Raw genomic sequence first — 13,456 nt, forward strand, 5'->3', positions numbered from 1 at the left:
AGCTTGATTGACGTCCGGTCACGTGGCGGCCCACGCGCCGCAGGTTGGATACCAACTCTCTCTCGGTGCTGGAAATCCACTTGAGCCTGGCCGCGCGTGCCCCGTGGTGGGCGGAGCCAGAGCCTGGTGGAGCTCGTGAGTGCGGAGGGAGCGCGGAGCAGAAGCGAGCGGAGCCGCGACACTGGACGCTGGAGGTAAGAGGAGATTTGTTTCTCTCGCTCAGCCGCTGCTGGACGTTCCGCGGCTCCTCCCCCGCACTCACTGCGCTGCTGGTCCCGCTGCTGGACCGCGGAGGCTCGCACGGGTCGCTTCGGGCTGTTGATGGGTTCATCAGCGCTGTGAACCGAGAGGGAGAAGTTCGTGAAGCTCGTGGACAGTGGAGCTGCAGCGTTCCTCGCTCTGGTAGTGGTGCGCGCGTGTGTGTTGTATTGGACTAGTAGGGGCTCAGTCACCCCGGAGAGACTCGGAGTAGAAGCTCTGCTCCTCGACTGGTGGGGTCCAGCAGGTGGAGCGGGGCTCACTCCTCTCACCCTGTCCTTCACCTCCTCCTCTTCCTCCTCCTCCTCCTCTTCCTCCTCCTCCTCCTTCACCTCCTCCTCCTCTTCCTCCTCTTCCTCCTCTTCCTCTTCCTTCACCTCCTCCTCTTCCTCCTCCTCCTGCTCCTCCTTTACCTCCTCCCCCTCCTCCTCCTTCACCTCCTTCACCTCCTCTTCCTCCTCCTCCTGCTCCTCCTTCACCTCCTCCTCCTCCTCCACTTCCTCCTCCTCCTTCACCTCCTCCTCCTTCACCTCCTCCTCCTCTTCTTCCTCTTCCTCCTCCTCCTCCTTCACCTCCTCCACCTCCTCCTCCTCCTCCTCCTCCGCTTCTTCCTCCTCCTCCTTCACCTCCTCCTCCTCCTCTTCCTCCTCCTCCTCCTCCCCTTCTTCCTCCTCCTCCTCCTCCTCTTCTTCCTCCTCCTCCTCCTCTTCCTCTTCCTCCTCTTCCTCCTCCTCCTCTGCCTCTTCCTCCTCCTTTTCCTCCTCCTCCTCATCCTCTTCCTCCTCCTCCTCTTCTTCCTCTTCCTCCTCATCCTCTTCCTCTTCCTTTCATATTTCATCAGCTGCTAGCATGTAGCTCGCGCCTCAGTTATTCTGGCTGTCAGTTGAGCGAGGCAGTCTGTCTGCTGCTCTCTGTCCCCACAGGCTTCAGAGGCAGGTAGTCAGGTCCATGTAGCTCTGTTGAGCAGAAGGAGGCTCAGAGTTACGGAGTCACACACACACACTGAGTTACTGAGTCACACACACACACTGAGTTACTGAGTCACACACACACACTGAGTTACTGAGTCACACACACACTGAGTTACTGAGTCACACACACACTGAGTTACTGAGTCACACACACATTGAGTTACTGAGTCACACACACACACTGAGTTACTGAGTCACACACACACTGAGTTACTGAGTCACACACACACTGAGTTACTGAGTCACACACACACACTGAGTTACTGAGTCACACACTGAGTTACTGAGTCACACACACACACTGAGTTACTGAGTCACACACACACTGAGTTACTGAGTCACACACTGAGTTACTGAGTCACACACACACACTGAGTTACTGAGTCACACACACACTGAGTTACTGAGTCACACACACACTGAGTTACTGAGTCACACACACTGAGTTACTGAGTCACACACACACTGAGTTACTGAGTCACACACTGAGTTACTGAGTCACACACACACTGAGTTACTGAGTCACACACACACTGAGTTACTGAGTCACACACTGAGTTACTGAGTCACACACACACTGAGTTACTGAGTCACACACACACTGAGTTACTGAGTCACACACACACACTGAGTTACTGAGTCACACACACACTGAGTTACTGAGTCACACACTGAGTTACTGAGTCACACACACACTGAGTTACTGAGTCACACACACACACACTGAGTTACTGAGTCACACACACTGAGTTACTGAGTCACACACACTGAGTTACTGAGTCACACACACACACTGAGTTACTGAGTCACACACACACACTGAGTTACTGAGTCACACACACACTGAGTTACTGAGTCACACCCTGAGTTACTGAGTCACACACACTGAGTTACTGAGTCACACACACTGAGTTACTGAGTCACACACACACTGAGTTACTGAGTCACACACACACTGAGTTACTGAGTCACACACACACTGAGTTACTGAGTCACACACACATTGAGTTACTGAGTCACACACTGAGTTACTGAGTCACACCCTGAGTTACTGAGTCACACACACACACTGAGTTACTGAGTCACACACACACACTGAGTTACTGAGTCACACACTGAGTTACTGAGTCACACACACACACTGAGTTACTGAGTCACACACACACTGAGTTACTGAGTCACACACTGAGTTACTGAGTCACACACACACACTGAGTTACTGAGTCACACACACACTGAGTTACTGAGTCACACACACACACTGAGTTACTGAGTCACACACTGAGTTACTGAGTCACACACACTGAGTTACTGAGTCACACACACACTGAGTTACTGAGTCACACACTGAGTTACTGAGTCACACACACACTGAGTTACTGAGTCACACACACACTGAGTTACTGAGTCACACACACACACTGAGTTACTGAGTCACACACACACTGAGTTACTGAGTCACACACTGAGTTACTGAGTCACACACACACTGAGTTACTGAGTCACACACACACACACTGAGTTACTGAGTCACACACACTGAGTTACTGAGTCACACACACTGAGTTACTGAGTCACACACACTGAGTTACTGAGTCACACACACACACTGAGTTACTGAGTCACACACACACACTGAGTTACTGAGTCACACACACACTGAGTTACTGAGTCACACCCTGAGTTACTGAGTCACACACACTGAGTTACTGAGTCACACACACTGAGTTACTGAGTCACACACACACACTGAGTTACTGAGTCACACACTGAGTTACTGAGTCACACACACTGAGTTACTGAGTCACACACACACACTGAGTTACTGAGTCACACACACACTGAGTTACTGAGTCACACACACACACTGAGTTACTGAGTCACACACACACACTGAGTTACTGAGTCACACACTGAGTTACTGAGTCACACACTGAGTTACTGAGTCACACACACACTGAGTTACTGAGTCACACACACACACTGAGTTACTGAGTCACACACTGAGTTACTGAGTCACACACACACACTGAGTTACTGAGTCACACACACACTGAGTTACTGAGTCACACCCTGAGTTACTGAGTCACACACACTGAGTTACTGAGTCACACACACTGAGTTACTGAGTCACACACACACACTGAGTTACTGAGTCACACACTGAGTTACTGAGTCACACACACTGAGTTACTGAGTCACACACACACACTGAGTTACTGAGTCACACACACACTGAGTTACTGAGTCACACACACACACTGAGTTACTGAGTCACACACACACACTGAGTTACTGAGTCACACACTGAGTTACTGAGTCACACACTGAGTTACTGAGTCACACACACACTGAGTTACTGAGTCACACACACACACTGAGTTACTGAGTCACACACTGAGTTACTGAGTCACACACACACACTGAGTTACAGAGGCACATAGAACCGGGAGTAGAGAGACACACTCAAACAGACGGTCACGCAGGAATCATGTACTGTGTCACACGCCAAACACACACACACACACACACAGTGGCCAGTGGTCAGACAGAGAGGCCTGTTCTTGGAGAGTGGAGCTATTTGTGGTCACCACAGGCTGAAAGTGTTCTATCATTAGTAAACTGATCTCTGGGCGGGTGAGGGGGGGTTGAGGGTGGGGTGGAGACCACAGACCCGTCCTGCAGCCTCGCTAACTCACCAAACATCCCGACAGGATCAGAGCTCTCCTGGTGCTCAGAGGACCGACTTCTCGCTGTGTTCCTCTCCAGGACACAAGAGCATCTTAGCTGCAGCCACCTCGCCCCGGTCTGTGGCCCGCCTCCACTCGCTGTGTGTCTGCGGGCCTCTTTTGCCGTACCTGTGAGGACCAAGTCTTGAAAGGCCTCCTTCCTGTGAGGACACTTGGGCCGGTCCTCACAAGCTTTAGAGCGTTCAAAGCTCAGTAAAAGTCGTTGGTTGTAACTGGGTTCCAGTCTGGTTCAGGTGAGGTTTAGTCGGAGAGGCAGGGGAAAGGGTGATGTCCAGGAGAGGTCCTCACAAGGACAAACTTGTGTGTGTGTGTGTCACTGGTTCAAGCTCCACATGTCATCAACAGAACCACATCAGCATCTGCCCAGTTCAACAGAGCCAGGACAGATGCAGTCTCTCCCTCTCTAGCTCGCTCTCTCGCACACACACACACACACACACACACCTTTGTCTTCCTATCCTAATGAGGACTGTCATGGCCATCACCCTTTCCCCAGCCTCTCCCCCTAAACCTAACCATCCAAAACACATGGCTCACCTGAACCACGACTCTGGAACACAGTTAGAATATTTTGTAGTTTCAACAAAGTGAGGACCCGCCCAAATGTCCTGACTCTGTTGATGAAAAGGGTTCGAACCAAGATCAAACCTTGGCGTGCTGTTTGAGACTGACTCCTCTGTGATCCGAGCATCTCAGCGTCAACACATGACTGTTTCTTTGACACTCAGAGTTTCGATGGCATCCTCATCTCTGTGGCTGGAGAGTGGGGCTCCAGTGTTCCAGTGTTGACGCGACAGGAGCTTGAGCAGATGAAGGGCTGAGTGAACCTGCGATGCTCATGGTGGCTCTGCGCGCATCCTCCCATGCAAATCGTGTTCCGCTGAACGACCTCTGCTGACCTGTAACAAGACACTGGGTCCAGACCGGGGAGGAGGTCCAGCAAGGATGCGGTCGGTCCAGGTCAGAACAAGCCAGCAACAAGCCTCTCACAAACACTGGAAGCTGTTGTCCTCCTGTGGTGAGAGTCAAGTGAGGCCCGTGTCAGCATGTACGCAATAGTCTTTTGTGACGTTCGGGTTTGTCTCTCTGGTTATGGAGGCCTCTTCCAGAACCAGAACCTTCGACGACTGAAGATGACTGGTGTCTGGTTTAGGTTCTGTTCAGATGGAAATGAGGCTCCCTTGTTGCGCAGGTGGTCGTAATGTTGGGGCTAAAATGCGCTGCTCTCCTGTGGTCTCGATGTAATCCCTGCTCAGATCTGGACCTGGATCCGCCCCGACAGAGGGCCTTCGCTCAGTTTGAGGCTTCATTGATCAGCTGTCGGACCAACTGGAGCGGAGGTCACTTCTGGGTCGTCTCAATTAGATCTGCGCCGGGGGGGTCTTTCATGAGGGGGGGCATGAAAGACTGGAGCGCCACTGGGGAGAGGAGATCCTGCTTCATCTTCTCGGATCTCTGTTGTTGTAGTTTACCGGAGTTCAGGGCCGGGTCAGCGGCACCTCACCAGTGTGGGAAAGGAAGTGGAGCGAGAGAGCATCGTCTTCACCGTCATCTTCCTCAGTGATGAGCAGAACCAGCTTTGCTTGTGACATGAACTTCCTGAGACCCAGGGTCAAGTCTGGACCAGAATGTCCGGAGTGAACCTGAAGTTGTGCCCCCGCTGGACGCCTGGCATCTTCTGGGTCATTTCTCTCTCTGTCCGCGACTGAGGTCGACTGGTTCCAGGGAGCAGAGCCGTCCGGTGCGAGCGAGCCATGTGGAAGAACGTTTCCCTCGCTTGTAAGCAGGAGCCGCCACGGTCAGGCGGGAGTCTGGAGCTGCTGAGCCTCAAATGGGTCCGTGCTTGGTGCTCTGACCCCGCTGCCTGTCATAAGGTGGTGACCTGCCGCGTGACTTGAACTGGTGCTGGTGCAGTGGCTGGTCTGGGTGCTTCGCGGTCCCTCTGGGAGAAGGATCCCAGTCAGACCGGTGACAGATCCAGGGTTCTGCGTGTTTCTGAGGCTGGTGTGCGACCTGACGATCTCAGCCAACCATCTCGCAAATGAAGATGAGAGTGTTCCGGCTCAGCGCAGGAGGATTCTGGAGGATTTTGGCCCCAAACATTTGCATCTTCCCCATCAAATCATGCAGATTGTACGGCACGTAAATCCCGCTGACCTTTAAATCCTGGCGCTGGAAGGAGTCCTCTAGGTTTCCTGAGCCGACTCGGGAGGATGATCCGGGATCCGGGTGGGCTCAGACCTGCTACCGTGCGGCGCCACCATCACATTATGGCTTTGATTTGACATGTAGCTCTGAGATGATCGAGATGGAGGATTAGTCACTCAGAAGTATTGTCTCCAGATCAGCAGCTGGCTTCCTCTGCGTCTCCTCGCCCGGGTCTGGTTCCCCACCTCTGCCGCCGTAATCCAGGGTGGCCGAGGACAAAGCCGCTCCCAGTCTCCTCCCAGCTCTAATGAGATTAGGGGGATGCTGAGGGTCTGTGGGGGATCTGGGCTCAGTCAGGCGGAGGAGGACCCTGCAGGACGAGGTAGGTTCCGCTTCCTCTCTCTCTGGCGAGTGACCTTCCCACTCGGAAGACGCCGGCGGGACACCAGAACTTCCACTCTGGGTTGGCGCTGAGCTTCTCTCTCTGAGGACGGCTTTAATCCAGCGACCCCGGAGACGGCGGTCGGTTGTGCCGTCGCCGGCGGCTGCTCACGGCGGCTAATGCCACTCAACTCCCTTCACAAAACCTGTGGGGGTCTCAGAAAGCACCTCTGATGAATGAAGTCAGAGCAGAGGAGCAGAGACGTCGAGGATAGCAAGTGGACAAGACAAGAGCAAATCGCTCTTATTGAGAAAAGACATCATCATGTGTCTCTTTCAATCTTTCTTTCCTGCTTTTTTCTCCCTTCCTTTCTTTCTCTTTCCTTCTCTCTTTCTTTCTGTCATCCTTTCTTTCTCTTTCTTTCCTTTCCTTCTTTCTTTCTTTCTTTCTTCCTTTCTTTCTTTCTATCATCCTTTCTTTTTTCTTGCTTTCTTTTTCCTTCTTTCTTTCTTTCTTTTTTCTTCCTTTCTTTTTCCTTCTTTCTTTCTTTCTTTATTTTTTCTTTCTGTCTGTCATACTTTCTTTCTTTTCTTTCTTTCTTTCTTTCTTTCTTTCTGTCTTCCTTTCTTTCCTTTTTTCTCTTTTTCCTACTTCCTTTCTTTCTGTCTACCTTTCCTTCTTTCTTTCTTTCTTTCTTTTCTTTCCTTCTTTCTTTCTTTTCTTTCCTCCTTTCTTTCTTTCTCTTTCTGCCTTCCTTTCGACCTTCTTTCTACCACTCTCCCAATGACTCGATGACTACATTGCTCTTTCTTTTTCATATTTTATTGTTTGACTTCATTTGTTTTCTATTGTTTTTAATTAGTAAATTCATTCATTTGTCTTTTGCGCGGCTTTGTCTGGTCTGCTGCCTGCAGTGAACCCCCCACCCCCAGTGTGGGATCAATAATCTAGTGTATCATCAGTGGATCTAAAATTTGAGAAGTCGATGATTAAAGATAGTTAAAGCGGGAGAATTAATTTAAGAAGGGACAGTAAAACAGCGCGTGGATCTGTGAGTGGGGCAGCGTCTGCTCCGGGGGTCGAGTGGCAGCGCAGAGGGCGCAGGACGAAGAAGACTCTCAGGTGTTCCGGTGGTGTCTTGCAGGACGCGGAGCTGATGCTGCTGTCCAGACCCGTCAGCAGGAACCTGGCAGGAGTCCTCTCTGTTGACTGAAGTCTGCTTCACTACTGTGGACCTGGACATGGGCCGGAAGAAGATCCAGATCACTCGCATCGCGGACGAGCGGAACCGCCAGGTCAGTAGCCTCACGGCAGATGAGCTGCTCTCGACGGAGCCTCGGGACGCAGTCGGCAACTACAGAGTGTAGTCAGCGTGAAGGATTCGGCGTCGGCCGACTAGTTTCCGCACAACATCTGGGTTAAGACCCGTCCAGAACTGCTGTGCTTCTGTGCTCTTCGCTTGTTCACGAGAGAAACCGGTCGTCTGCTCTCGACGTGAAGAACACCAAACTGGATTTCCTCTGGAAGGACCGACCACTCGACCCGCAGGTCAGGAGGTCAAGCAGACAGAGAGTGAAGACGACATCCTCATGTTCTCATTCACTCACGCCCCTGACCGCTGCGTTGACCAGACTCTTGAACAAACCACAGTGCACACCAGTCGAGGGCAGAACACTGAAGATGCCTTCGTCTCTCCTGCAACCCTTCAGTGAGGGACTGCATTAGATGTGCTGGTGCCAATTCACCTGCGAAGCTTGTCCCACCATGAAACCAGAACGAAGGAAGGAAGGAGAGCGAGTGAAGGAGAGGGAGGGAGCAAAGGGAAAGCTAGCGTAGGAGTGAAAGCGAGGGATGGCGAGCGAGTGAAGGAAGGCGAGAGAGGGATCAAAAGGAAACCAAGAGTAAGCGAGAAATGGAAGGAAGGCGAGTGAGTGAGGGAAGGAGAGCGAGTGAAGGAGTGAAAGTGAGGGATGGAGAGCGAGCGAGGGAAGGAGAGCAAATGAAGGAAAGCAAGTGGGGCAGAGAGAACAGGGGAAGGAGACAGTGGGCCAGTGTAGGGCTGGGGGCGAGTGAAGCGGAGAGAGAGTCTGTGAAAGATGCGACCTGAGGTGCACGGGAGCTGAGCGGGTGGGGTCACGGCTGAGGTCTTCAGGGGACCTCTGCTCCGGTGTGAGCTTCCTCTGTCTTGTTGCTGCTGCGTGTTGTCGGCCCCGTGTGTGTTTTGGCTCGGACTGGTCCAGCGGGGCCTATTTGAAGATCCAGAGATCCAGAAGTGGCGCTGGGGTCGGCGCGGGTGCTGAGGCCTGGCGTCTGAGCTGCTCATCATCTGGGTGTGGAGGACTCGTCCTGGTTCTTCTGAGGAGGAACTTACTCAGGTTCCTCTTGTCTGGGCGTGGTGGCGCTCACCTTCTGTGCCTGCAGGTGACCTTCATGAAGAGGAAGTTCGGCCTGATGAAGAAGGCGTACGAGCTGAGCGTCTTGTGCGACTGCGAGATCGCGCTCATCATCTTCAACAGCTCCAACCGGCTGTTCCAGTACGCCAGCACCGACATGGACAAGGTGCTGCTCAAGTACACCGAGTACCACGAGCCGCACGAGAGCCGCACCAACGCCGACATCCTGGAGGTGAGGCACGCCTGCCCCGTCTGACCCCAGAGGCCGCGTCTCGGGGAGGACTCGGGCCATTCGGGCCGACACCTGCGTGGACGCCGCTCTCACTCATTTGCCTAATTCACTGCCTCGTTTGTTTTCTGAGCCGCAAGCGTCGCGGCTGGTCAAACAGGAGCCGTAACGCGAGCTCGCGCTTCGCCCCGTCGGCAACATCTCGCCTCCGCATTTGCATCCTGTCACCTGATGGTGCAGGCAGGGGGCGGGGTCAGGAGCGGCTCCGGAGGGTGTGGAGGATTTGAGCTTTGACTCTGGTGTGGAGACGGTGCTCAGCGGGTTCTGTCACCTCTGATGTGACCTTGGCCTGGTAGCAGGAGGAGGAACCTCTGTCTCTGCTCACGCTGACTGCAGCCTCCTGCAGGCCTTTGTGGCGTCCAGGACTCTGCGCTCGCCACAGATGATGCGGCGGAGCTCACGATACCTGACTCTCTCTGACTCACCCTGGTCCCTCTTCATTAGGGGCCAAAACTCGGAGGCAGAGTCCCAGCTGTCGACTTGATTCCGAGTCTGTTTTGGCTTTTGTCTGCCATATTTGTTGCTTGATTTCTTTTTCATTGCTTTTCAGTTCATATTTTTTATGGTCATCTTTTTTTTCATGATTGAAAGATTCCAGGTTTTAAAAAATTCATACTTATTCCGATTATTTTGTTTAATGTATCTGTTATATTACAATTTTTTAATTTATATTTTTTATATAATTATATATTTATATAATTCAAATATAAATAAGGTTTTTATTTATATTTGAATTATAAATCACATTTATATTTTAATTAAAATGTATCTGTTACTACACTTTTTAAGTTTTCAGATGGCCTTTTACTTCTTACCTACTGAAACACTCTTAATCAGATTTTGAACTTTTTGTTAGGTACTTTTCGCGGCATTTTCTGTGTTCTCTTTCTTCCTTTCGTTTTCAAGCGACTTCCTGCTTATTTCAGCTCCTCTCTGTGTGTTGAAACTTGACGAGTGTCAGGACTCGTTCCTCGTGTCTCCTGGAGGATGGTTTGTCAGCTGTGGTTGGATCCACCGAGTCAGAGTGAGTCAGAGTGTTGTGTCTAAACTGGGATCATGAGGGCGCCGCCTCGGTCACGGCTCAGTTTAGTCTTCGAATCCTCTCACGTCTCTGAGCGTGTGACCACGAATTCCAGAGTGATGATGTCATCAGGACGGAGGTTTCAGTGCTCTGAAGAAGGTCCAGCTGCAACAGCTGAGCATGGGCTCCTCTCAGTCTGGAAGGTTCTGTCCAGGTGATGGAGCTCAGTCAGAGGCTCAGAGTAGACCCTCTGCTCCTCCAGGAGGAGACAGTTGTCAGGTTGTCTCCTGGACTAGTGAGGAGATTGAGTGGGAGGAGGACCGACCCGAGACGCGGCTTGATGTTCTCCAGCAGATCTGGAAGAGGGTTGGTGGTTACAGAAGAGGACGACAGAGCGTGGTGTCCTTCACCACAGCCTCAGCCATGGTTCAGCTCTGCGGACGATCAGGCACCTGACCCGCTGACCTCTGACCTGCAGGCGCTGAGCAAGAAGGAGCGGCGCAGCTGCGACAGTCCGGACGCCGAGGCCTCCTACGTGCTCACGCCCAGCACCGAGGAGAAGTACAGGAAGATCCACGAGCAGTTCGATGTCATGATGCGGAGCCACAAACATGTACGTATCGCCTCAGTCGCGTCTCCTGCCGCTCGAGGTGCGCTGGCACCCCCTGGTGGCCTAGTACTGCACTACGTCTGAGTCTGCGATTTTCATTTTTGGACTCCACGCTAGCTTTGAAAATGAAAGTAGAAAAAAGGCCGATTTTGACTGAAGGAAATGACTGCTGCGCCCCCTGCTGGCGGCTTGTGTTGGTCTCCTGCAGTCCTCGGGTGTGGCTCCACACAGCCTCCTCCACGCAGCTCCTGCTGGACCCCCCTTCAGCCCAGGAGCCCCCGCAGCTCTGGCCCACACCGTGGCGTCCGAGGCCCAGCGGGCCGGCACCTGCCCGCAGAGGCCGGCGGGAAACGCTGGTGAGTGCGGGGTTTTCTTCAGGTTCTTCATGTCGATGTACTTGATGAGTCACGTGTGCGTGTGAGTGGAGGAGGAGGAAGGAAGTGAAACGGCGAGTCGCTCATGAGGTGTGGAAAAGGTTTCCGCTCATGTTCAGCGGGTGGTGGATCACGGATGCTGTTGCTTTGGTGGCCACCAGAGACCCGAGTGAGTCCCAGGTTCTGGAGATGCTTTGACTCATGAGGAGAGTCAGAGTCCGGGAATGTGGTCTTCCCTCAAGATGGGATTCTTTAGCTCCACCTGAGTGACGTCACAAAGGACTCACCCGAGGGGAGCTCCGTGGCATGACTCGTCGTCCTCACGCACCTGCAGCGCCACCGTGCGGGCTGCCTCATGCAGCAGAAGCTAACGTGTGTCTGTGTTCAGTCAACGGCCTGGTGGCGTCTCCGGGCAGCAGCATGATGAAGGCCTCTCCTCCTCCTCCTCAGTTGAGGAGAGCGGCAGCAGAGGTGAGCAGGTGGCCAATGGCGCCACCCTGTGGTGAAAACTGTCACTGCAGCTCAACACAAACGTTACCCATAATGCCGCTGTGTTCCAGCAGCGGGCCCTGTCCGCTCCGAATGTTCCCGCCGGGGGCCCAGATCTGCCCGGGTCCCAGGTCTACGGCGACTTCCACCACGGTAGCTGAAGGCCTCAGCCGTGCTGGTGACTCCGCTGAAGCTCTGCTCTCTCTGCTCCTCAGACTTCCCTGACGTGCGGCTGACCGGGTGGCAGCAGCGGAGCGACGGCGGGTCGGTCTCTCCCCGGCCGCGCTTGTCCTCCTCTTCTCATCTTCATCGCCCTCTGCTTCCTCCTCCCCCGGCAGGTCGGCAGGGTCCAGCCTGAACGTGAAGGCGGAGCCTGCGTCTCCCCCTCGGGAGCCCCTCAGCTTCTCAGGCTTCAGCTCCGCTCCTCATCCTCCTCATCCTCTTCATCGTCCGGCGGCCGACAGCGCATCCTGCTCCTCCCAGGACGAGGACGGTCCCTCGCTGAAGCGCGTGCGGCTGGACGGCTGGGTGACGTAGAGGTCACGTGACCCGAAGGAACCGACCAGGACCTCGGGCAGACAACGATCCTGGGCGCGCCACTCTCAGCCAAGTCACAGAGCCGCATCAGAAGCTCCGAGTCACTCGCCTCTCCACGTCTTCTCTGTTGTCACAGCAACAGACTCTGGTGGCTCTGACTCCTCCTCCTCAGTCTCCCGGCAGATCACTGTAACATCAGCAAACACCATGGTCCTTTTGTCTCTGATGCTCCTGAGCTCCAGAGTACGGTTGCAAACACCGTCCTCTTTTTCCTGCAGAGTTTTGAACCTACATTCTGTTGTGCTTTTCATTTTCTGTTGCTTTCCTTCACTATTTGCTCATTTTGTTCTCTGATGGAAACAAGAATCACAAAGTCACAGTTGTTTTTATCTGCTTCTCCTCGTGAAACATTGGAGTCCATCGTTCTTGTTTCTGTTGTGATGACGATGCTGCTCATCTGCCTGTCATCCTCACACCGCTCTGACTCACTCTGACTCGCCACGAGTCACGTTAGCGACACTAGCAGTTTGCAGCCCAAACATGTTTTACATTAAGTTTTCACTACGACAAGTGGTGTTGACGGCAGGATGATGATGTCATCATCCCCAGTCCTCTTTCACCAGCAACACACCGCCTGATGATGTCACTTCCTGTGTGTGGCACTGACTCTTCCTGCACAGCCGCAAATCTGGTGAAGAAAAAGACTGCAGTCGTGGTGACAAACTCCTCATCCACCACGGGGGTTTGGCAGGAAACGGCGACGTCAATGTGCTGACTCATCACTTGTTGATGCCCTGGTGTGTCACCTGCTTCTCAGCGCGTCTGCTGCCTCGGAATCAAAGGGGTTTATTGAAAGCCTTAAACACGAGTCGACAGTTCTGTTTTTATGAAGTGTGTGTGTGTGTTTTGTATAGCTGCACATGTGGGGACCATTTGTTGTAGCCCTGTTAAAACTTCAAAATAACGGGGTTCCAGTATGAGTCCTGGTTCAGCTGAGCCATGAGGTCCCCACAAGCATGGCACCCACAGATGCTGTGTCTTTCCAACAAACCTGCGTCTCAGCATTGGTGCGTGGAGCTTCATGAGCGAGGCGTCGACCTCGGCGCGCGCCACAGAGCGAGTCATGGTGGGAGAGGCTGATGTGGTCAGGAAGTTGCTGGACGGTGTGAAACTCACAGGAAGTGATGCAGATGTGAGATGCGGAAGATGCTGGCGAGTTTGATTGTCCTGCGGT

General features: G+C 53.1%; 1 protein-coding gene across 1 annotated transcript; it reads left to right on the forward strand.

The window, feature by feature from the left end:
• Positions 1–132: 132 nt before the first annotated feature.
• Positions 133–13,010, forward strand: LOC128759360 (myocyte-specific enhancer factor 2A-like). Its single transcript, XM_053866236.1, has 9 exons — positions 133–194; positions 7,654–7,804; positions 8,931–9,134; positions 10,691–10,825; positions 11,031–11,178; positions 11,585–11,667; positions 11,718–11,838; positions 11,901–11,949; positions 12,024–13,010. Exons 2-9 carry the CDS (start codon positions 7,751–7,753, stop codon positions 12,220–12,222), a joined length of 993 nt encoding a protein of 330 aa, XP_053722211.1. The 5' UTR covers positions 133–194; positions 7,654–7,750; the 3' UTR covers positions 12,223–13,010.
• The last annotated feature ends 446 nt before the right edge of the window (positions 13,011–13,456 follow it).

Source organism: Synchiropus splendidus, chromosome 5, assembly GCF_027744825.2.
Source record: "Synchiropus splendidus isolate RoL2022-P1 chromosome 5, RoL_Sspl_1.0, whole genome shotgun sequence".
Classification (NCBI taxonomy): domain Eukaryota; kingdom Metazoa; phylum Chordata; class Actinopteri; order Syngnathiformes; family Callionymidae; genus Synchiropus; species Synchiropus splendidus.